This window comes from Gossypium hirsutum, chromosome A01, assembly GCF_007990345.1.
Source record: "Gossypium hirsutum isolate 1008001.06 chromosome A01, Gossypium_hirsutum_v2.1, whole genome shotgun sequence".
In the NCBI taxonomy this organism is placed as follows: domain Eukaryota; kingdom Viridiplantae; phylum Streptophyta; class Magnoliopsida; order Malvales; family Malvaceae; genus Gossypium; species Gossypium hirsutum.
The window spans coordinates 110,407,570-110,431,607 of record NC_053424.1 but is presented as its reverse complement, the minus strand read 5'-3'; the positions used below and the strand labels follow the sequence as shown (position 1 = coordinate 110,431,607).

Sequence of the window (24,038 nt, the reverse complement as noted above, 5' to 3'; positions counted from 1 at the left end):
TTCCCTTTTCTTTTAGTTTCTTGTTGCTGTAAAATTTTCTTTTTTGGGTTGATAAATCAACTCCCAAGATGGGTTAATCTTTTTCTCTTTCATTCTTATGTAATATCGTACTTTGCAAGAGATGAAAATTTAGATCTAATATTAACTTGAGCAAATACCCATCTCACTAATTTAAAAACTATGAGCTTCTTTCCTCGCTTTCCTCATGTATGGTACTCCTTTGAGATTGAATATTGCACCTTATACTGTAATAACCAATTAGATCTCCTTCAACAAATGACCTGTAAGATTTTGATAAAGATTACATTATCAGAATATTGGGCATTCAAGTTAACGTCTTTACTGGTTTCAGCTGTTAGATCAATTCATGACATGCAAGTATCTCTTAGAAATTGCAACCGACAATCAAAGGCTTGGGAATTTACTCTGGAAGTACCAAGCCATTATCTAAGCTTCTTTTTCGCCGTCAGACATAGGTGTGTAAAGGGATTGAATGAGGGTTTGTAAGGAGACATATATTCATGTTACTAGAGACTAGCAGTCGGCAACAATCCTCTAGTGTTTGTTGACAGTTACAATGGTTACTTAACGGGTTCACATTATACAACAATTTCATGCACATAAAAACAACTCGATGCGATCCTTAGACGCAGAAGCCATTGTAATCGTTGGCAGTGGTTCACAACAAAAGCTTTCATTGTCACCTTCGAGGGAAGCCCGAGACCGCTACCTTTTTCGTCCAACTTTTCCATCATGGGGATGAATCCCCCATGCAAGGGTGAGCCAAAAAGAGAATTAATTGAATAAATGGAATCAATTTTATGGAACCAAGTCCATTTGTTTAGTTTTTGGATTATTCAGTTTGCTTATTTGGCTTCATCGTGTTATTCAATCCGTTATCAATTTTAGGGTGTTTTTGTTTAAAGGAAAATAATTTATAGAAAATGTTGTTTATATTTTTTGTATTAGGTGAAAAATAGTTTAGTCAATAGAAAAAAATATACGGTAAATTAAAGATAAGTCCTTTTTTTTTTCTGGGAAATAAGTTTTCATATTAGAAAACACAAATAATTTTTCGAAAATAGAGTAACTCAATTTGTATATAAAAATTAGTTTAAATAAAATCAATGATTATATTGATATTAAAATTTTAATTTTAATTTTTTAAAAAAATTAAAAATTAATCTCAAATATTATAATTTTTAATAGGAATAAACATCAAAACTATACATACTTTGATTCAATGTGCAATATCATATGTGAACTTTACTTTTGTTCAAATTTTTTTATTTAATTTTCAGAAATCACTAACATTATTGAATTAACACAATTTTACGTCGATATATACAAATAATTATATTAATTCAATATGAGAAATAATGTACTTATTCATTTCTGTAAATGTGTACAATTAAATTAAGATTAAAGTTTTATGTATACATTAATGTTGTCAAAGGCTTTTAAGAACTAAAACATCTATATAGCTTGAGGCGCAAGGTGCAAAAAAAAGCAATCGTCCGAGTGAATCTAGCCACAAGTATATAAATATAAATATAAATGTAATATGCATATAAAAACATATGTAAGTGATATATATAGTTAATAAGTATTAATTAATTAGTAAAAGAAATATAAATTATAATATTGTTAGGATTTGAGAACCGATAGTCCAAATGGCTGATAGGATCTGGACCTTCAACCCAGAAGATGAATGTTTGCCTCCAGGCATAGTCAGCTGAGGATCTTACAGGAATGCAAGATGTTCACAAAGATAGCTTACGTAAGCTTCGCACAAACAAGGTCGCAAGAGGGAGCTCGCGTAAACCTCGCAGAAACGAGGTCGCGAGCCATTTCTGCAAAAAAGACCTCCCTTCGTGACTGGCAGGTGTAAAGTTTGTTGGGAGAGTCAATCCTAGGGTCAGAAAGGACAGAGTGCTCCACAGGCAAGCGTCTAAAAACCAAAAGAGGCCCAAAGAATGTAAGCACGTGGGACAAAGAATGTTAGTACTCTTGGCCCAAATGTCATGACAAAACAGTGGGTCTCATTGTGAGCTGTAATAGTAGCAATAGAGATTGTGTATAAATATCCCTGTATTTCCATTAATACCAACATAAAAAAATATTACTCAACAAATATAATTCAATATATAAATTTAAAACCTTCTTCAGTAGTTTAAATTTAATAATTTAGTTAATGTATTGTAAAATAAAACACAATAATAACGAAATTAAATATCAGCATTAGAATCTAGCTTTAAATTTCCTTCATCTTCTCCCCAAAATTCTTAACTTTTAAGAGTTAACTAGGTTTTTATATAATAAAATTTTGTGAATAATTAATTAAAAAGGTCATTTGTTATATTTTGTTATATTTTTCTTTTAAAAGTTAAAATAAAAAAAATAAATAAGATAATGGAATGGCTCCATAGTGAAATGCGCATTTTTTGCGCCCGACTTTGCAAAAAAGGCACCTGAAAAGCACATAAAGCGCTCGTCTGACTGAAGTCACCTCGCCTTGAGGTGGCTGAGGCGGTAATGGCCACTTTAATTACTTGATTGGAATTCATCTGCTACTTTCTTCTGCCCTGGAAGATGTGAAAAGTGGGTGTGGTAATTGGGTGATTTATTGTAAACATGCCATCATTTGAAGTCGGGTTTAAGGAACACTTGAGTTAGCCAACAAATAAAGCATTTGAAATTTATGATGCCAAATCTTCTCAAAGACAATATTAACAACAACAATAACAAAAAAGCTTACTGGATCAATCAGCTCGTAGTAATATTAATGATTTTTCTTATGTTCTGCTTTGGTTAAATTTGCTTTGAAGATAATCCACAGGAATAATTAAACCATATACACCCAACAAAAGGAGGTAAGGAATAAACTCCAAAGTCAAAAGTCTTTGCATGTGTGCTAAAAAAAAAAAAAGGTATCTTGAAAGACAAAGTTATTTGAAATAGAAAAACCCAGGAGAAAGAAAGCAAATTTCTTTGTCAGTTTCTTTATCTTCCTAAACTGTCTTCTGCTCAGGAAAAAACAGCTGAAAAGGTTCTTGTTAAGAAGGCCTGAGGGTTTTCCCAAAGCTTACTACTTTTACCTAAATGACCGCAATGCTCTAGTTTATATCCAATGATTCACCAATAGGGGGGGAAAAACAGGTTAATTGGAGGTCTTAGAGAATATGGATAAACCTTGGTATACAAGTAATTTATTGAGTCCCTAAAAAGAAAAGTTAATTTTTACACTGCTTACAGCACATTCTAATAGAAATTTGAACAACAATCCCTTTAAGAACTCATCTTGCAGCATTCTAATAGCCTCACATTCCTCTTTGCTTCCTCCTAAAGATATTCCACCAAACATTGCCTCCCTGTTTATACTTTTGTTGTATAATCCCATGCAATATATATATATATACAATTGAACAACCTATCTTTCCATATTGTAGCCTTGGGTCAATAGAGCCATGAAGAACTGTTTGAAATGCAGGGCCTTAGTTATCAGCCTTCTTATCTTGAATCTCTTTCGAGTTTCAGTAGCTTCGGTTGTTTCCACCGGAGATTTCAACAAAGACTTCTTCGTGATGTGGGCTCCTGATCATGTAAGCACTTCATCTAATGGCAGGGAAAGAAGCCTGAAACTTGATCAAGTATCTGGTATGATGGCAACAAGAGACAACTTCCTATTCTTTCCTTTTTTTTTTTTCTCTTTGGTTTCATATACTTATACATTTGTTGTAATTGATACAGGATCTGGTTTTGCATCAAACCAAATGTTCTTATTTGGTCAAATGGACATGCAAATTAAACTAGTGCCAGGGAACTCAGCAGGGACAGTGTTGGCCTACTATGTAAGCAATTTCCCCTTCATTTCAGTGTTTCTAATTCATTGTGTAATTCGATAAACCAAATTGCTTTGACATTGCAGTTGGCATCGGATCAACCTAATCGAGATGAGATAGATTTTGAGTTTCTTGGCAATGTGAGTGGCCAGCCATATATAGTGCAAACAAATATCTATGTTGATGGTTTCGACAACCGTGAAGAGAGGATTTATTTATGGTTTGATCCAACAGAGGACTTCCATACATATTCCATACTATGGAATCTTCATCAAATTGTGTAAGTTGGTTGTCCTTTAGAAGATAACACATATTTGTGTACTTTGTTTCATCAATCATCACCGATGATATTATTTTCATCTTTATTTCAGGTTTATGATAGATTCAATTCCTATTAGATTATATAGAAACCATGCAGAAAAGGGAGTGGCATATCCTAGGTGGCAGCCAATGAGCATAAAAACCAGCCTATGGAATGGGGACAGCTGGGCGACACGCGGGGGATTAGACAAAATTGATTGGTCAAAGAGTCCTTTCATAGCTTCATTCAAGAATTACACCATTGATGCCTGTGTTTGGAAAGGAAATCCAAGGTTTTGTAGGGCGGATAGCTCAGCCAACTGGTGGAACAAACGCAGTTTTAGCACTCTAACCAGGGTACAGAAGAGATGGTTCAAATGGGTGAGGAACTACCACATGGTTTATGATTATTGCCAAGATAACCAAAGATTCCAAAATAATCTTCCCAAGGAATGCTTCCTTCCCAAGTACTAATACAAAATGTAATAGATAGTTTTCAAATCGGTTCATTGGCTTTAATTGTTGCAGATTTTTCTTTCATAATACTTATGCTCTAATGAACTATTAGCATGTATAGAAACTTTTAGCCTCCAAGCCTAGGGCTTCGTTGCTTAACATCATCTTTATCAGTAGATGAAAGTAAGGTATTGGAACTTTTTATGCATTAGCTGTCTCCACTGGGATGACAATGTTCAATATATTGGTCAAGTTTCTAGCCAGATTCCCTGCAGTAAATGCAACAAATCATTTAAATGGTAAAATGTCGATGAACAATTATCTTAATTCAACATTCGGCCTTTTCTTATGCATTCAGCAACGGATAAAATGCAAATTCTTGGGCTTTTTCGCCCTTCGCAGGCATATCAACACCATGATATTTTACTAGGTAAACTACTTAATTAGTCACTGAATTTTTCTTGTGTTTCTATTTTTGTAACCGAATTATGAAAATTTTCAATTTGATCACTAAATTATCCGAATTCGGTTTTTTAGTCATTATGTCATTAAGTCTGAAATGGTTGGACGATGTGATTATTACATGAATGATCACCTAACTATGAAAATGTTTTTGTTTTGGTTACTCAACTATAAAATTTTTTCGATGTCACTAAAGCTTTCGAAATTAGATTTTTTTAGTTACCATTCTGTTAAGTTGATAATAGAAGTTTGACGTGATTTTTTTTATTGACCTAATAACAAATTTTGCCATTCAATACTTATATGTTGTATTAGTTTAATATGAACTCTAAAGAAATAAATAAACTTAGTCCTATACATTACTAGTATTTGATAATAATTTCTTACAAGTTTTTTTAATGATTTTTTATAATAGTAATATTTGGCTTTTTGATAAGGTAGTCAGTACCTCATTAGCGGACACACTGATTTTCAATTGGAATTGATATGTATGGTACTAGTTTGTTTTGGTGTATCATTTCGAATTTATCAATATTTTTAAAAAAAATATTTAATATATGTATATAAATATATTTACAAATATCAAATGGATGATACTAAATAAATTTTAAATATAAAATATTCATCAATTATATAAATGACTCACAACTCAAAAAATAAAATTATATCATTTATATAAATCCAAAATTAATAATAAAAACCCATCATCAATTTTTAGGGATTTAACTTCTCTCCATTTATGAAAGAATTTGAATGGCGAGTGGAGATTTTTTTTTTTATATCAGGTGAGTGAGTTTATTATTATTATATTTTAAATATGAAAGTATGTCCATAAAAACTTTTTTAAACTTTTACATATTGGTAAAGTCCTTTTTGATCTGTCACATCCCAATTAAATCTTTAACATAATAATAAAAAATTAAAAAAATAATTTTTATATTATTTATGCATCGGCTGGTGGACCATGTTTTGGCTAGTGCGATCAGACTTGATCGAAAGAAGTTAGTGCAACTAGTACGGACTAGAATTTTTATTGGCACAAAAAAAGGTGATGGTTGTTTCGATTTAGCATTAGAATGGTGTGAACAGACCACCATAGTTTTTGAGCATTAGAGAATCACTATTTTAACATAAAAAAATATATAAAAAAGAACTTTCCAACAATTTATGATCTTTTACTGTCGAAAATTAAAAATCTTTGAATTTTTTAGTGTTGGATAAGCATCGTTTAGTCTAAAGTGTTAAAAAAAAATTATCGACCACTTATGATCTTTTTGGTATAGGAGATTTGAAACTTTTAAAATTTCTTGCATTGAATAACATTGGCTAAGAGAATAAAAGAATAGGTAGAGAGAGAGAAAAAAAAGGCAATAATTAGGATTAAATTGATAAATTTGGTAAATATTGAAGACTAAATTTATTGATTTTTAGAATTAAGACTAAATTGATAGAAAATATAAATATTGAAGAGCTAAAATTATTATTAGACCAATAAAAAATATCACATCAAACTTTATTTATTAACTTAGCCGCATGATGACTAAATCAAAAAAAAATTATAGTTGGATAAACATTCTCATAATTGAGTGGCCATTTGTTTAGTTTATAACATCATTTAGTTGTTTCAAACTGAACAGTAAAAACAAATTTGGATAGTTTTGTGATCAAATTGAAAAAAATTCATATATTAATGACTAAAATAGAAATTAAAGTTATTAAAACCGAGTAAAAGGAGCCTCACACTACATGAGTTTAAGCCCAACCTGAAAAAGGCTTTCAATATTAAAAACAAGGGCTGGTCCATTTAATAAAAGTGGATAAAGCCCATAATACTTCCCAAATCATGTTAAAACAGAACAAAAAGTAACAAAAGCTCAAACTCTAGTTTACATAAACCCTATAGGCTGCCGACTGAACAAGGAACCGCTTGTTTCTCAACTAAATATACAGATGGGAAGCTCAAGCAAAGATCTTCTACGGTTTGAACACAATAAATCCTCTTCTTCACCCTTAGGTAACTAAGCTCCTATCTAATTTTATGCTAACTTTGTTTTCTATCCATTGAAATTTCATTATCTGTGTGTGTGTGTGTTTGACGGTTTTACATGTTCAACAGAATGCGCTCTACTTGTTTGTAAGAAAAAGGACTCGGAGCCTCAAACTCATGAACCTGATCCTTCCAAGAAACCCCCCTTCACTCCTTTTCCTAAAAGCCAAGGTAAGCTTTCTTCCATCTTTCTTTTTTGAAGTAGTTATTTTGTACCATTATTTATGCTAAACATATATACAGCTTTTAAAGAATCTGAAACTGATAGCATGTGATTTGGGAATGGAATAATGATCATTGTTTCAGACTTGAGGACTGTTAAAAAAAAACTTTGACTTGTAGGCAGAATTATGAGAGGTCCAGCTTGTTTAGAGATGATTACGTGTTTCATGGGCATTAGAATGTGGAAGCTTCTGTTTTGTGCTGAAATCTTCTTTTGAGTATTGCAGTTTTGGGGAAAGTGAAAGATTTCTTGGGAGTCATGGCAGAAGCTAATAAAAGGCTGGAGCTTGATGCAAAGGTTTTTTTTTTTTTTTGTCAAATTTGTCATCAGTAAACACACTTTTTAATTTCTAACCTATATTCTTGTTTATCATAATGTAGAGTAATTCTCAAGCATATGATATTGAAGTACTCAATGGGAATGATTCTGAAGTCATTGAAATGGTAACATTAAAATTGAACCTCTTGAATTGTGCTCATCGAATAGTATATGAGTTTGTTAATATGTTTTGGTTGCATTTTGTAATACAGGATTTGATGTTAGGTGTAGCTGATCTTCACACACCTCAAGCTCTGGCTGCTGCTGAATCTGCAATTGCTAGCAATCAGCCACCAATTATGGTAGCTGGCAACAGTAGTAGTAGCGAAACGGAATCAGATGATAGCAGTGATGAGGAAAGCTATGATGATGGTAATGATGATGAGGAAACATCTTGTCCAACGGAAAATGAAAAATCCAACACAGTCAACGAGGATGCTGTCTGTGAAGCAACAGGAAAAAGTCGATCAAAGAAGCGGACAAGGATAGTTGAGCTCTCTTGAAAACAATATTTATTTGGTTGGTCAAGAAGAAATGTAGAAATTTCTGAACTATTATATTCCGAAGAATCTCAAATGACCTGTTGAAGTTTCCTGCTAGTGTTGGTGTCCTTGTATTGAATTTTGACCGCAAAGTGAATCATTGAGATGCAAGTTAAATTGGTGCCAACTTCCAGTTTTAAAGCAATCACCCTCATTTTCCAATGCTAAAATCAGTTGTGAACATCTGGTGCAGCATTTGTAGAATTCTCAGAAACAAGATTTAGTTGAACAAGTGAAATGGATGGAGATGTTTCAAATATCTTGAGACAATTACTTTGATAAAATTAATGTTAAACTAAACCCATACTTTTTTATTCTTTGGTGCAGACAATATAGACCGTGATTTGTAAAAAAAAGAATGATGTTTGTGCCAACTTTCTATCCTCTCCACAGCAAATCTTCCTTGCTAAACTGAGTGCTTCGAGCCTAATAAGCTCAACTAGAGCATCAAGGCAATGGCCACTACATATTACATCTTCCGTAAATATTTTACTGTAAAACGATTATAAATCACACATATCCATGGATAATATGGAGATTGTAATTTGATGATGACAGTGACTAATTGTAAAGCCTGCTAAGACTACTATCTTCACTTGGACTTTGATCACATTCACAAATTTATTGGCATATGCTGGATAAAATAGGCATCAGTACTGTTAAATGTCCATACAATTTAGACATAAAAGGGAAGGGTATCAAAATAACAAAAAGATATGAAGTAAAAGCTTAAAGTACTCACCTGTACACTTCTACTGTTGGAAAGTGTATACGATACTTCCACCCAGTAAATAAAAAATGACTAGAAAAAACAATAATAATTGAGTTTGGCGTGAATAACAATTGAACTAAATTATTATCATTTTCTGTATCGAGATGGTGTAAGCCTCTGAGTCTTTCCCAAATTTGAAAAATGAAGGGCAAAATTATACGATAAGTCTTTATATTCTTCATAAATTTGACATTTAGCCTTTGTATTTTTATTTTTAAAAATTTAGTCATTTTAAATTTAGTTATTAACACTGTTTTTTTTTTGTTAAATCTGTTAATGCCGCATTTTAAAGTAAAAAAAAATACTCACTTACTAATCATGTAATTAAAAAATAATTTTATAATAAATCTGAATTTGATAAAATAATTTTAACAGTGTTAATATTTAAACTTGAATTTTAAAATCTAAAATATAAAAAGACTAAAATCCTAAAAATAAAAAAAAATTACAAAAAATATAGAAATTTATAATATATATTAAGAAAAAAAATAAGATGCTGCAAATGCAAACTTTTGATCGCTGAGAAAATGAAATAAGGTGCCATAAAAATGGTAATGAAGAGTCAGGTAAAGATGTTCATGCACAAACACACAAATGTCGAATAATATATATGTACAACAGTTTCCTATTAAACCATCCTATTTTCCACTGGTTGCATGAAGTAAATAATTTACTTGAACTGCTCGAACACTGAAGTGACCCAAATCAACAAATATAGCCTCGGTTTCTATTGTCAAATGTCCATACAATTTAGACATAACAGGGAAGGGTATTAAAATAACAAAAAGATATAAAGTAAAAGCTAGAAGCACTCACTGGTAATGCAAAGTACTACTTCTCCAAGTGATATCCACCAGTTCTTACCGCGTCTTTTGAAGTAGTCCACTATATGCAACGGATTAAACGCACGTAAGACACCCCAACCATATGTGAAGAGGTTGTACAAACCAATACCACTTAGCAAGGTAAACCACAGGCATATGATTGATGCAAGTGAATATCCCAATTTGTCAGTTCCAAATCGTTGAATGCAGAACATGATGACCAGAATTACTACAAAAATTCACGCCACAACGTTTGAATATTATTCAACCATTTTTACGTCAATACGTGTATTTATGCAGGCAAAAAATGGTTGAAGAAGGAAGAATTATACCTGAGGTAGATGGTAGTTAGCCCATATACTAGCTAAAGAGGGGCTGAGGAGGGGCGGGAGCACTTAACTGGTACAACGTAGGACATATGTAGGATCACCACTTCCAACACTAATTTATTAAAATAATATGTCTAACGTTGTACATTTATTTGGAAAGAGAAGGAAAAAAGAAAATAGTGTGACATTAATTTATGATACTTTATTTTAGACTTAGCATACATCAGGAATATATTATTGAGTTTTACTAATTTTCTCTAAGAAAAATGTTTGAAAAGAAATCTATTTATATCTATGTAATTTTATATATGATTAATATTTAAGTAGTTTATGATAAATTCAGTTGATGTAAAACATTAATAGTAAAATCATATTAATTTTACATTGATATAAGTAAATTATTTTGTAGCGTAGGTTTACATTATGTAAATTTAAAAGATAGTATCAACTTATTTTATATTATCTTATTGCACTATTAGAGGGTAGTTTTTCTCTTTTTTTTTTAACCAAAATAATTTGTTATTTAATTATTTAATGTTAAAATAATAAAATATTCCAAAAAAGAAATGCTAAAGAGAAAAACTCCAAATTAACTTCTATGCCAAGATGGACATCAAGGTATAAATAGAAATTAAAATCCCCATTTAAGTTTATTCTTTAAATGAACATTCCTATTTGTAAATAAATTCTTTTACAGAAGTGAATTATTAAAAATAAATAAAAATAATTTTTTTAATGCTGTTCACATGTTGCATTATGCCATTCATTCATAAATCAAATCATAAATCCAGATCTTTTGAACTAAATGCCTATAAATAAATTGCCAACCTTTCACTTCATTTCTCACCGTCATTGCAACTTATGGAAGAGAACAAAGCAGGTATGGCCGAGAATGTGGAGAAAGGTGAGGAGAAAGAGATGGCAGCAGCAGAAGCTGATAAAAACCGACTAAAAGAACGAAAGTTATCGCGGGCCAAGCTGTGCCGTGTGGATTCTCTCAATTTGGAGGCAGGCACACTTTCATTTTCTTCAACCAAGTCCCCCCATTCCAAGGTTGTCGCTCCGGACTACACTCATTTATTTATTGCCTAAACCTACAAGCTTTTGTTTACTTTATGTAATTTTGTACAGGTGGATTGGATGAGGACGTTGAGTTTAGTGTTGAATATTGGCAATATCCCACATTAGGAAAAGATAGAAATGGAGGGGGTTTGGTTTGTTATATATAGAACCCTTCCCCCTTTGGTTGTATCATCCCAAAATCTTCTCCTTTGTAATATTTCTAGAGGAAATATTGATTTGGTAGTGTCCGAGGACGTAAGCTAAATTGGCCGAACCTCGTTAAATCTCTGGTATTTTATTTCTTATTTGTTTGCTTTTATTTAATAGCTTTATGTTGGTTATATTTATTTAGTTATTATTGCTATAAATATCTAAGTGAGTTCTGTCTAGTTGTTGGGTTTTAAGCGGGACCATTGTGACCCCTCCAATTTAACTGGGAATTTTCTTAGTATAATTGTTGACATAATAATTATCTAAATATTTCTGATAATATTGTTATTAATATTATCGTCGCTTCCGCAACAATTGGTATCCGAGCCAAGGTTTTGTAGTATGCTCTGTGTTTGCAGCTTAGTCTGATCTTACACATCAGAAACATTTCCGAAAGCTTGTGGGTATTCTGCATTTGGTGGCTATTAAGTAGAAGCTATGGCAAAAATGACAGAAGAAAAACCATCCATATCAACAACTTCCACTTCGTACATTTTGCCGAGGATTGGAACTGCAAATACGAGATTTGCAGTGGAAATTTTTGATGGAACAGGTCATTTCGGCATGTGGCAAAGTGAGCTTCTAGATGCCCTCTTTCAACAGGGTCTAGATATTGCCATTGAGGAAGAAAAACCAGAAGGGGTTGATGATAAAGAATGGAAGACCATCAACCGATTGGCATGTGGTACAATTCGATCATGTCTTTCCAGAGAGCAGAAGTATACATTCAGTAAAGAGACTTCTGCAAGTAAATTGTGGAAAGCATTGGAGGAGAAATTTCTGAAGAAGAACAGTCAAAATAAGTTACATATGAAGAAAAGACTGTTTCGTTTCAGTTATGTTCCTGGTACCACGATGAACGAGCACATTACCAATTTTAATCAGCTGGTGGCTGATTTGTTGAATTTGGATGTGACTTTTGAAGACGAAGACTTGGCGTTAATGTTGTTGGGATCGCTTCCTGAGGAGTTTGAGTACCTTGAAACTACTCTACTTCATGGAAAATCGGAAGTAACTTTCAATGAAGTAACTGCTGCATTGTATAGCTATGAACTACGCCGAAAGGATAAGTTGAAAGGTTCAGGTGAAGCAGCAGTGGAAGCATTGGTAACAAGAGGTCGTCAGCAAAGTCAGTCTAAGGGGAAGAGAAGAAAGTCCAAAGGTCGAGCTGTTGCCAAAGATGAATGTTTTTTTTGCAAAGAAAAAGGACATTGGAAGAAAGATTGTCCAAAATTGAAGAAAAAAGGGAAGACTCCGCAAGATGCAAATGTTGCAGAATGCAATAGTGAAGCAGAGTCAGACTTTTCTCTTAGTATGACATCTTCAACATTATATGCAGATGAGTGGATCATGGATTCTGGTTGTTCCTATCATATGTGTCCCATTCGGGAATGGTTCTTTGAATTTCAAAAACTAGATGAAGGGGTTGTTTACATGGGTAATGATAACACATGTAAAATAGCCGGGATAGGTTCAATTAAACTGAGGAGTCATGATGGATCTACTAGAATTTTGCGGGATGTACGATATGTCCCAAAGTTGAAGAAGAATCTCATCTCTTTGGGGTCGTTAGAATCTAAAGGCCTAGTTGTGACAATACGAGATGGAGTTCTTAAAGCAACTTCAGGAGCATTGGTGATGTTGAAAGGCATAAGAAAGAACAATCTGTATTACTACCAAGGTAGTACAGTGGTCGGGACAACAGCAGCAGCAATTACGAGTACCAAGAAGGACGCTGAGGCAACACAGCTGTGGCATATGCGTTTGGGCCATGCTGGTGAAAAATCCTTGCAAACTCTAGCCAAGCAAGGATTATTGAAAGGTACAAAGACTTGCAAACTTGAATTTTGCGAGCATTGTGTTCTGGGAAAACAACGAAGGGTGAAATTTGGCACTGGGATTCACAATACTAAAGGTATTCTGGATTATGTGCATTCTGATGTATGGGGACCGTCCAAGACTCCATCACTTGGAGGAAGACGTTATTTTGTCACCTTTATTGATGATTTTTCCAGACGAGTTTGGGTGTTTCCTATGAAGAACAAAGATGAGGTGCTTGAAGTTTTCCTTAAGTGGAAAACTAAAGTTGAAAATCAGACAGGAAGGAAGATTAAGGTTCTCCGATCAGACAACGGTGGAGAATATAAAAGCGATCCTTTCCTGAAGATATGCCAAGATTGTGGCATAGTAAGGCACTTCACCGTAGGTGGAACACCGCAACAGAATGGGGTGGCAGAGCGTATGAATCGAACGCTTGTGGAGAAAGTTCGATGTATGTTATCTAATGCTGGATTAGATAGAAAGTTTTGGACTGAGGCTGTGACGTACGCTCAACATCTCATCAATCATTTGCCATCATCTGCTATAAATGGCAAGACTCCTTTGGAGAAATGGTATGGAAAACCTGCTACTGATTATGACACCTTGCGCATTTTTGGTTCTATTGCATATTATCATGTGAAAGAATCAAAGTTAGATCCAAGAGCAAAGAAGGCTCTATTCATGGGCTTCAATGCTGGTGTTAAGGGATATCGTTTGTGGTGTCTAGAGGCAAAGAAGACGATAATCAGTAGGGATGTTACCTTTCATGAATCTGCCATGTTGAATAAGGTAAATCCAGAAGGAGTGAGTAGTACTTCGCAGCAGGTGGAGTGTACTCCGCAGCAGGTGGAGTTTGAGCAGAGTGTGGTAATTCCAGCAAAAGGTACCACTAGTGATTCTTCATTGGCAGATGCAGAGTCAGATGAGGAAGAGGTTTCTACCCAAGAACCTCAACAGCAATCAGAGCCAATTGCAGTCAGAAGGCAGAGACGAGAAATTCAGAAACCTGCTCGTTTCACTGACATGGTAGCTTATGCACTTCCAGTTGTTGATAATATTCCATCCACTTACACCGAAGCCATTCAGAGTTTAGAGAATAATAGATGGTTAGGTGCAATGGAAGAGGAAATGCAATCTCTAGAGAAAAACAAGACGTGGAAGCTGGCACAACTACCAAAAGGGAAGAAGGCGATTGGTTGCAAATTTGAAGACACTATTGAAGTTTGTGTTATGAGAAGATGTTCGAAGATGTGGAATATTGCCAAGGTGGAGATTTGTTGAATATTGGCAATATCCCACATTAGGAAAAGATAGAAATGGAGGGGGTTTGGTTTGTTATATATAGAACCCTTCCCCCTTTGGTTGTATCATCCCAAAATCTTCTCCTTTGTAATATTTCTAGAGGAAATATTGATTTGGTAGTGTCCGAGGACGTAAGCTAAATTGGCCGAACCTCGTTAAATCTCTGGTATTTTATTTCTTATTTGTTTGCTTTTATTTAATAGCTTTATGTTGGTTATATTTATTTAGTTATTATTGCTATAAATATCTAAGTGAGTTCTGTCTAGTTGTTGGGTTTTAAGCGGGACCATTGTGACCCCTCCAATTTAACTGGGAATTTTCTTAGTATAATTGTTGGCATAATAATTATCTAAATATTTCTGATAATATTGTTATTAATATTATCGTCGCTTCCGCAACAATTAGCATTTCAGTCTATTGGAGTGATATACGGAGATATTGGAACATCTCCACTTTATGTATATGCCAGTACTTTCACTGACGGTATTGGTCACCAAGATAACCTTATTGCGGTTCTTTTCCTCATCATTTACTCCATAGTTCTAATCCCATTTTTCAAGTATGCATTCCTTGTCTTGAGAGCCAATGACAACGGTGAAGGTAAAATTAAATAGAGTTATTCCTAACTAGCTACGTGGTCAGCGCTATCTACCATAGTTAATTTCTATGATTGTTCAGGTGGAACGTTTGCGCTGTATTCTCTGTTGTGCCGACATGTGAAATTGAGCTTACTTCCGAATCAACAACCAGAGGATAGAGAGCTGTCTAACTACCAGTTGGACACTCCTTCCAGCCAGTTGAATCGAGCATATAAAATTAGAGGAAAGATGGAGAACAGTTTAAAAGCCAAACTTGCTATTTTCGTGGTCACTATCCTTGCGACCTTAATGGTTATAGGTGATGGGGTTTTGACCCCATCTATCTCAGGTATTCCCTACATATCTGCTCACAATTTGTCACTACCATCGATTCAATCAAGACAGTGAGTTTATTAACCTTTTACTTATAACTCATTTACATTAATATAATATTCTTTCTTTTCCACAGTTCTTTCTGCGGTTGGTGGCATCGATTCCTTCGGGCAAGGTATAACTCTTACTTCTTCAACCATTTTTTGCATAAATACACGTATTGACGTAAAATGATTGAATAATATTCAGACGCTGTGGTGGGAATTTCTGTGGTAATTCTGGTTATCCTATTCTGCGTTCAACGATTTGGAACTAACAAATTGGGATATTCATTTGCCCCAATCATATGCCTGTGGTTTACCTTGCTAAGTGGTATTGGTTCGTACAACCTCCTCACATGGTTGGGGCGTATTACGAGCGTTTAATCCGTTGTATATAGTGGGTTACTTCAAAAGACGCGGTAAGAAAGGGTGGATATCACTTGGAGAAGTAGTACTTTGCATTACAGGTGAGTGCTTCCAGCTTTTACTTTATATCTTTTTGTTATTTTGATACTCTTCCTTTTTATGTATAAATTGTATGGACATTTGAAAATAGGAACCGAGGCTATGTTTGCTGATCTGGGTCACTTCAGTGTTCGAGTTCATGCAACCAGTGGAAAATAGGATGGTTTGATAGGAAACTGTTGTACATATATATTATTCAACAGTTGTTTGTTTGTGCATGGATCTGCAGATTAGCTTCTCCACTATTACCTTGCCTTCTTTACTTATTGTATATTGTGGCCAAGCTGCCTACCTCACAAAACACCCTGAACACGTTGGGGACACTTTCTACAAATCTATTCCAGGTAAACATCTTTTGTTAAGACGAGTATGAAAATGGATGCTTCGAAAACAAGTTTTGTGATGAATAATGTATTTTATTTGGATATTATGTAGATCCACTCTATTGGCCAACATTTGTGGTAGCTGTAGCTGCTTCCATTATTGCAAGCCAAGCTATGATATCAGGAGCATTTTCAATTATCTCTCAGTCGTTAACACTGGGATGTTTTCCAAGAGTTAAGGTGGTCCATACCTCCACTGAGTATGAGGGGCAGGTTTATATACCAGAAATCAACTACATGCTCATGATTGCTTGTGTTGCAGTCACTATTGGGTTCAGAACCACAGAAAATATTGGTCATGCCTATGGTAATTAAGCTCGTAACCCAAATTTCAACAAATTTGAAATGCAAAACTTAAAATTTTATTTTGAAGTTTATTTGTGTATATGAATTGTAGTTAACTGAAATTAATATCAAGGATAACACTTCATTTCTCTTGGGTTTACAGGAATTGCTATTGTAACTGTAATGGTAATCACAACATGTATGGTTACTCTTATCATGCTTGTTATATGGAAGACAAACATATTATGGATTGCTCTCTTCTGTGTGTTCTTCGGCACTATAGAGACCATATATCTCTCATCAGTCTTGTATAAATTCTTTGAAGGTGGCTACCTTCCACTGGTCTTCTCACTTATCCTAATGACAATCATGGGAATATGGCACTACGTGCACCAAAAAAAATACGAATTTGAGATCAACAATAAGGTTTCAAAGGAATACATTAAGCAACTGGGAGAAGATCCAAGGATAAACCGGGCACCAGGAATTGGTCTTTTGTACTCAGAGTTGGTTCAAGGCATACCTCCCATCTTCTCTCATTTCATTTCCAGCATTCCTTCCATCCATTCAGTTCTAGTCTTTGTCTCCATTAAGAAACTTCCAATCAGCAAGGTAACACCAGAGGAGCGTTTTCTCTTCAGACATGTGGAACCAAGAGAGTATCGAATGTTCCGTTGTGTTGTAAGATACATTATTTTAAAAAACGGGGATCGACTTTGGTTTGAAAGTGAAAATTAAAACGGGAGTCGCCACCGATCTTTATTGGGCGTGATCGGATCACCCTTGTTTTAATAAAACATTTTAGTTTACTAAAACGATATTTTGGTTTATGAAATTTGAGAAAACGGGTTCGGGAGTCGGTTACGTACGAGGAAGGATTAGCGCCCTCATAACGCCCAAAATTGGTACCTAATTGATTAATTAATGTCTTAATATCGAAAATTGAAAAGCTTTAAAATAAATTTTGAAATACGATCCCTTTTTATGAATGTTTAGCTAACTTGAAGTGGATATTAAGATTCTCTTATTTCGAAGGAGTAAAATATCACATCCAACACGTAGGACACGACATTTCCAACCTTCGATACCCAAAATCATCTCATGATTTCCAAATCTCATGCATTGAAATTTTAAAAAGGATATCCGTTTATTCGGTCAAATGATAAATCGAAACCCAACACGTAGGGCATGATTTCTCGAAATTTCCAAACACGAAATATTGCCTTATTTGCAAAAAACCTTATCTCAAGGTAATAAGATGTCACATCCAGTGAGTTAGAATACAACACCTAAAATCTCAGAGAGTAAGCATTTTATTTAAAACTCGTATTATGATTTAAAAGAATATGCCGTTATTTAAGTTAAATGAGAAAAATCGAAACCCAGTAAATTAGGACACGATTTTCTCGAATTTCCAAGAACGGAATATTGCCTTATTTTATTTTTGTATATTCAAATAAATATGTATGCAATGTTTAAAAATATGCATATCATTTGAGTTTCAGTGTAAAGAATGAACCTTTAACATGGCTCATGATGTGATTGGAATAATAATTGAATGATAACACGAATAAACAACATAACGACTTATCTATAATAATAAAACAATGAGTATGCCGGGGCAATTAGCAACTAAATCTAATATTAATTAAACCATGATATACATAAGAATAATAATGAAAGAAAGTGGAATATGTATAAAAAATGAATATGAAAACATCAAAAAGAAATAAATAAATAACAAAGAAGGGTTAAAATAATATAACAATGGCGATAGTAAGATTTGGTGAAAACATGAGATTATAAACAATCATATTTAAGAAATATATGTAATAATGAACAAAAAGAAAAAAATCGAAATTATATAAATAAATAAATCAAACAACTTGAAGTAATACAAAATTTAAGGATAAATAGGTGTGCGTATAATATTACATTTAGAAATAAAAATAACAAACAAATAGTTAAAGTAATGTTGGATAATAATCTAGGTAGAGTATTAAAAAGGAATAATAATAAAAATACTATGATAGTAATGATGACAATATTAATAATCAAATTGCAACAACAAAACAAATAAAGTGGCTCAAAATAAAATAAAAATCAAAATAGGAGGTGCATAATAATAAAAGATAAAATATAACATGAAGATAATAATAATAATAATACGTGCAGTAGAAAACACAAATAATCTAGATTTTAAAATATACGTGTATATATATACATATATATAAAAGTCTTTAAATGGAATATTATACAAAATGTTAGGATAATATAACATGAAAATTCCAAAACAATGATTTTTCAACAAGGCAAAACCAATAAAGCAATCTCGGCAAAAAGAGGAAAAAAAATAAATAAATAAAAATAGTAATAAAAAATAAAAAAATTGAATGAATCCTTTTGGAAATAAGTATTGAATAGATAATAAGCCTAATTAAAATAAATTTAAAATAAAAGGGGTAATCTGAAAATAAAGAAACCAACATGGGGGACCACTGTGTAAGGTGCGCAAATGCACAAGGACTAAAACTGGAAATAATCCAGGTCCATAATGTAGTGCTTAGACGCGGACCGAATTGCCAACATGCGTAAATTTTGAAGCCAAATTAAAAAAAGGAAGTGAAATAAATAAGGCATGGTTGAGTGCTTGCACAAAGGGGGAGGACTCAATGTGAAATTCCCCTATTTTCAACTTAAAAGGCGCAGATCAGGCCTGTTAAACAAGTTGAAATGCGGGCCTTCCTTTTTACAAATAATTTAAAACCCCTTTTTTATACCCTTTTTCAAATGCAGCCACCTTTTAACTAAAAAAAATCTATAACCCTAAAATCAATTAAACATTGCAGCAAAAAAACAAAAAAGGAAAGAAAAAGGGGAAACCCAAAATGTTTGCCCCCATTTGGTCTGCCGTTCAACCACCATCAGTCCACCATGAACGATGGATGGTGGTCTACCAAAGCGTTCCCCTTATGCCTTCATTTAAAGCCCAGCCTCAAGGCTCATCAATTTCGGCCTCAAAACCCCTCTCAACCTTCGACGCCGGTGAAGAAGACGAGGATTTGGTGGCTCGTTCGCAAAGTAAGTCTTCTATCTTCTCTTTATTATACTAAAACGCATGCAGAGCAAAAAAAAAATGAAATAGACCCAAGAAAAACAATGTACAAGACTTTTGAAATCCCTTTTTTCTTTTTGATTGCTCTTTTTTTTTATATTTCAATCTTTGTGTGTATAAAAATACAATGTTTTTTTTATTCCCAAAAAAATTCCCCTATTTTCAATCGGTTCCCTCTCCCCAAAATACAATCGATCCCCCCTGTCAAAATTTCTCCCTTCGGTTTTATAACCGATTACAATAACAATAAAAAATTCACTCATTCCTCTGTTGTGGCTGCTGTTTTTGTTGTTTGTGTTTGCAGGGTATGGGCGTGTCAGACGCATGGAGGGAGCATATGCCGGTGGTGGTGCGCGAGGCGGCCATTGATTGGCTTAGTGTGCTGCTGAGGTTTGAGGGCTGCTGCTGTTTTCTCTTCTCTGCAGGGGGCTAAGATTTGGGCTTTAGGGTTTGTATTTAATTGGGTTTGGTCTTTTAGTTTGGGCCGGGCATAATTGAGCCTGTACAATAAGGATTTCATGGGAACACCTGTAGAGTTTGAGCAACAACTGGTTGAGAAGTTGAAGGAATTCATTCGTCATGAATATTTCATAGCTGAAGGAGAGGCCGTTGCTGTAGAGAACCCGCCCCAGAGCTCCAATATTCTAATAAATCAAGAAAAAGACAAAGGAAGTAGTAGAAGGGTAGTTTTTGTAGAGGAAACACTGAACCAGCTTAACCAATCTTGTCGTTCCTCAGCCTCCATCCAGTCATTCAATGAGGCCAAATCAAATAACTCGTTGAGTGGGATTGTTTCAGCAGCACCACCCATACTGGTAGCTGAAGAAGAGATTCAGTTTGTTCAGAAAGTAAAGGATGAAGGAATTATTTACCTCCTAGGAGAAGCTGAAGTGATAGCTAAATCCGATTCTTCCTATACAAAAAGGATGATTGTGGATTATGGGTATAATTTTCTGAGGAGAAACTTCAGGCAAGGGGAGAAAGTGATGATGATACCACAAACCAGACTTCTAAGGGTTGGAATGACATTCGAGATTTAGAGGACTTGATGAAATGATAAGTGAGTTTACATATAATATATATGTAAGTATAGTGCGGTAGATTTGTCAATAAAATATATCTTTGCTTCGGGTAAATTAAAATTACAATGCTGCTACACACGCAGTTGTTAAGCACAACACATTTATGACACCCATATGTTATATGATCTTTTATATTTTGTTTTCTTCTATTTAGACTTTGTCTATAATTTCAAGATAATGCTAAAACAAACAAAACAAATTTTTTGAGTATTGCAGTTTTCTTCTTTTGAGTGCTACAGTTTTGGGGAAATTGAAAGATTTCTTGGAAGTCATGGCAGAAGCTAATAAAAGGCTGGAGCTTGATGCATAGGTTTTTTCTTTTTTTTGTCAAATTTGTCATCAGTAAACACTCTTTTTAATTTCTAAACTATGTTCTTGTTTATCATAATGTAGAATAATTCTCAAGCATATGATATTGAAGTACTCAATGGGAATGATTCTGAAGTCATTGAAATGGTAACATTAAAATTGAACTCTCCTTCACTCTCTCTTGAATTGTGCACATCGAAGAGTATATGAGTTTGTTAATATGTTTTGGTTGCATATTGTAAAACAAAGTTTGATGTTAGGTGTAGCTGATCTTCACACACCTCAAGCTCTGGCTGCTGCTGAATCCGCAATTGCTGGCAATCAGCCACCAATTATGGTAGCTGGCAATAGTAGTAGTAGCGAAACAGAATCAGATGATAGCAGTGATGAGGAAAGCTATGATGATGGTAATGATGATAAGGAAACATCTTGTCCAACGGAACATGAAAAATCCAACACAGTCAACGAGGATGCTGTCCGTAAAGCAACAGGAAAAAGTCGATCAAAGAAGCGGACAAGGATAGTTGAGCTCTCTTGAAAACAATATTTATTTGGTTGGTTAATAAGTAATGTAGAAATTTCTGAACTATTATATTCCGAAGAATCTGAAATGACCTGTTGAATTTTCCTGCTAGTGTTGTTGTCCTTGTATTGAATTTTAATCGCAAAGTGAATCATTGAGATGCAAGTTAAACTGGTGCCAACTTCAGTTTTAAAGCAATCACCCTCATTTTCCAATGCTAAAATCAGTAGTGAACATTTGGTGTAGCATTTGTAGAATTCTCAGAAACCAGATTTAGTTGAACAAGTGAAACGGATGGAGATGTTTCAAATACCTTGAGACAAAATTACTTGGATAAAATTAATGTTAAACTAAACCCCAACTTTTTTATTCTTTGGTGCGTGCAATAAAGACCATGATTTGTAAAAAAAAAAGAATGATGTTTGTGCAACTTTCTATCCTCTCTGTTAGAATTAAGTGACCCAAATTCTTATTTAAATAAAATACGATGGAAAATAAAATAAAAGTAAAATCCATATAGAACTAGACTTCTTTTATTTTATTTTAGAATAAGGTTTTTAAACCTTATTAAACTCCATCTATTTTATATTGATTAGGATAAGGTGTTTCAATCCTACTAGAATATGGCTTTGCAAGCCTATAAATAGACATAGTCTATTCCTCTTGTATTTGATTCAAATTTTTCGATATAGTGAATTTTTTTCTCCTCTGCAGGTGGTTTTTTTCCCGAAAAGGTTTCCACGTAAAATTTGTGTGTTCTTTATTTTATTTATTTTATTTTATTTTATTTTTATTTTTCACAAATTGGTATCCAAGCTTCCGGGTTATTCATCTCGATCACAGTAATGGCGTCTTTGAAGTATGAAGTTCCGCTGTTGGATCGCAACACCAGATTTGCGTTGTGGCAAATTAAGATGCAAGCAGTTCTTGCACAGATGGATCTGGAGGATGCCCTGCTAGGGATAGATAAGATGCCTTCGACATTAACAGATGAAGAGAAGAAGCGTAAGGATCGAAAGGCATTAACACAATTACATCTGCATTTGTCCAACGAAATTTTGCAGGATGTGATGAAAGAGAAAACTGCCGTTGCATTATGGAAGAGGCTAAAACAAATATGTATGTCGAAAACTCTAACAAGCAACTTGCATATGAAGCTGCTTCTTTATGCTCATCGTTTGGAGGAAGGTGCGTCTGTACACGAACACTTAACAGTGTTTAAAGAAATTCTCTCAAACTTGGAGGCCATGGAGGTTCAGTATGATAAGGAAGATCTAGGGTTGATTCTACTTTGTTCGTTGCCCCCGTCTTATTCAACCTTTAGAGACACGATTTTATATAACCGCGAGTCTCTCACAGTTGATGAGGTTTATGATTCTTTAACCTCGTATGATAAGATGAAGCATCTTGTGGTTAAACCCGACTCTCAGGGAGAGGGTCTCCTTGTTCGTAGAAGACAAAATCGAAATGTTGATGATGATCATGGTAGGACACAGGAACGGAATCCTCATGGTAAATATAAGGGTAGATCGAAGTCTACAAACAGAGGTAAAACTTGCAACTTCTGCAAGAAGAAAGGGCACATTAAATCTGAGTGCTATAAGCTACAAAATAAGATTAAAAGGGAGGCTGCAAATCAAAAGGGAAAACAACCAGAAAATTCCGGTGAAGCTGATGTTGTAGAAAACTACAGCGATGGTGAACTTCTAGTCGCTTCTGTCAATGATTCTAAAGTAAGCGAGGAGTGGATACTTGATTCAAGCTGCACCTTCCACATGAGTCCCAATCGGGATTGGTTTACAATTTACGAAACAATATCTGAAGGTGTTGTTTTGATGGTAAATAATGCTTCATGTAAAATCGCAGGTGTTGGAACAATTAAAGTTAAGATGTTTGATGGAGTTGTCAGAACACTTAGTGACGTGTGGCATGTTCCAGAATTGAAAAGAAATTTAATTTCGTTGAGTACTCTTAATTCAAAAGGGTACAGATACACAACTGAAAGTGGAGTTTTAAATATTTCCAAAGGGTCCCTTGTTGTGATGAAAGGGCAGAGAAAGATTGCCAAGTTATATGTTTTACAGGGTTCTACTGTTACTGGTGATGTAGCTGTAGCTTCCTCTTCCTTGTCAAATGATGATATTACTAAACTTTGGCATATGCACCTAGGGCATATGAGTGAGAATGGCATGGCAGAATTAAGCAAAAGAGGACTTCTTAATGGGCAAGGAATTTGCAAACTGAATTTCTGTGAACACTGTGTTTTTGGGAAGCAGAAGAGAGTTCGATTCACTAAAGGAATCCATAACACGAAAGGAACGTTGGAGTATATTCATTCTGATCTGTGGGGGCCATCCAGAGTGCCTTCGAGAAGTGGAGCTAATTATATGCTAATCTTTATTGATGATTTTTCC

General features: G+C 34.2%; 2 protein-coding genes and 1 pseudogene across 2 annotated transcripts; all 3 read left to right on the top strand.

Annotated features, from left to right (window-relative positions):
• The first annotated feature begins 3,423 nt into the window (after window positions 1-3,423).
• On the top strand, window positions 3,424-4,861 carry LOC107925408 (probable xyloglucan endotransglucosylase/hydrolase protein 10). The gene is made up of 4 exons (XM_016856068.2): window positions 3,424-3,657; window positions 3,751-3,851; window positions 3,929-4,122; window positions 4,214-4,861. The coding sequence occupies exons 1-4, from the start codon at window positions 3,468-3,470 to the stop codon at window positions 4,614-4,616; spliced, it is 888 nt and encodes a 295-aa protein (XP_016711557.1). The 5' UTR covers window positions 3,424-3,467; the 3' UTR covers window positions 4,617-4,861.
• A 2,053-nt stretch (window positions 4,862-6,914) lies between these two features.
• Window positions 6,915-8,317, top strand: LOC107925352 (uncharacterized). The gene is made up of 5 exons (XM_016856014.2): window positions 6,915-7,074; window positions 7,177-7,278; window positions 7,557-7,627; window positions 7,711-7,773; window positions 7,861-8,317. The coding sequence occupies exons 1-5, from the start codon at window positions 7,011-7,013 to the stop codon at window positions 8,149-8,151; spliced, it is 591 nt and encodes a 196-aa protein (XP_016711503.1). The 5' UTR covers window positions 6,915-7,010; the 3' UTR covers window positions 8,152-8,317.
• A 2,680-nt stretch (window positions 8,318-10,997) lies between these two features.
• Window positions 10,998-21,805, top strand: LOC107925353 (potassium transporter 5-like; annotated as a pseudogene).
• The last annotated feature ends 2,233 nt before the right edge of the window (window positions 21,806-24,038 follow it).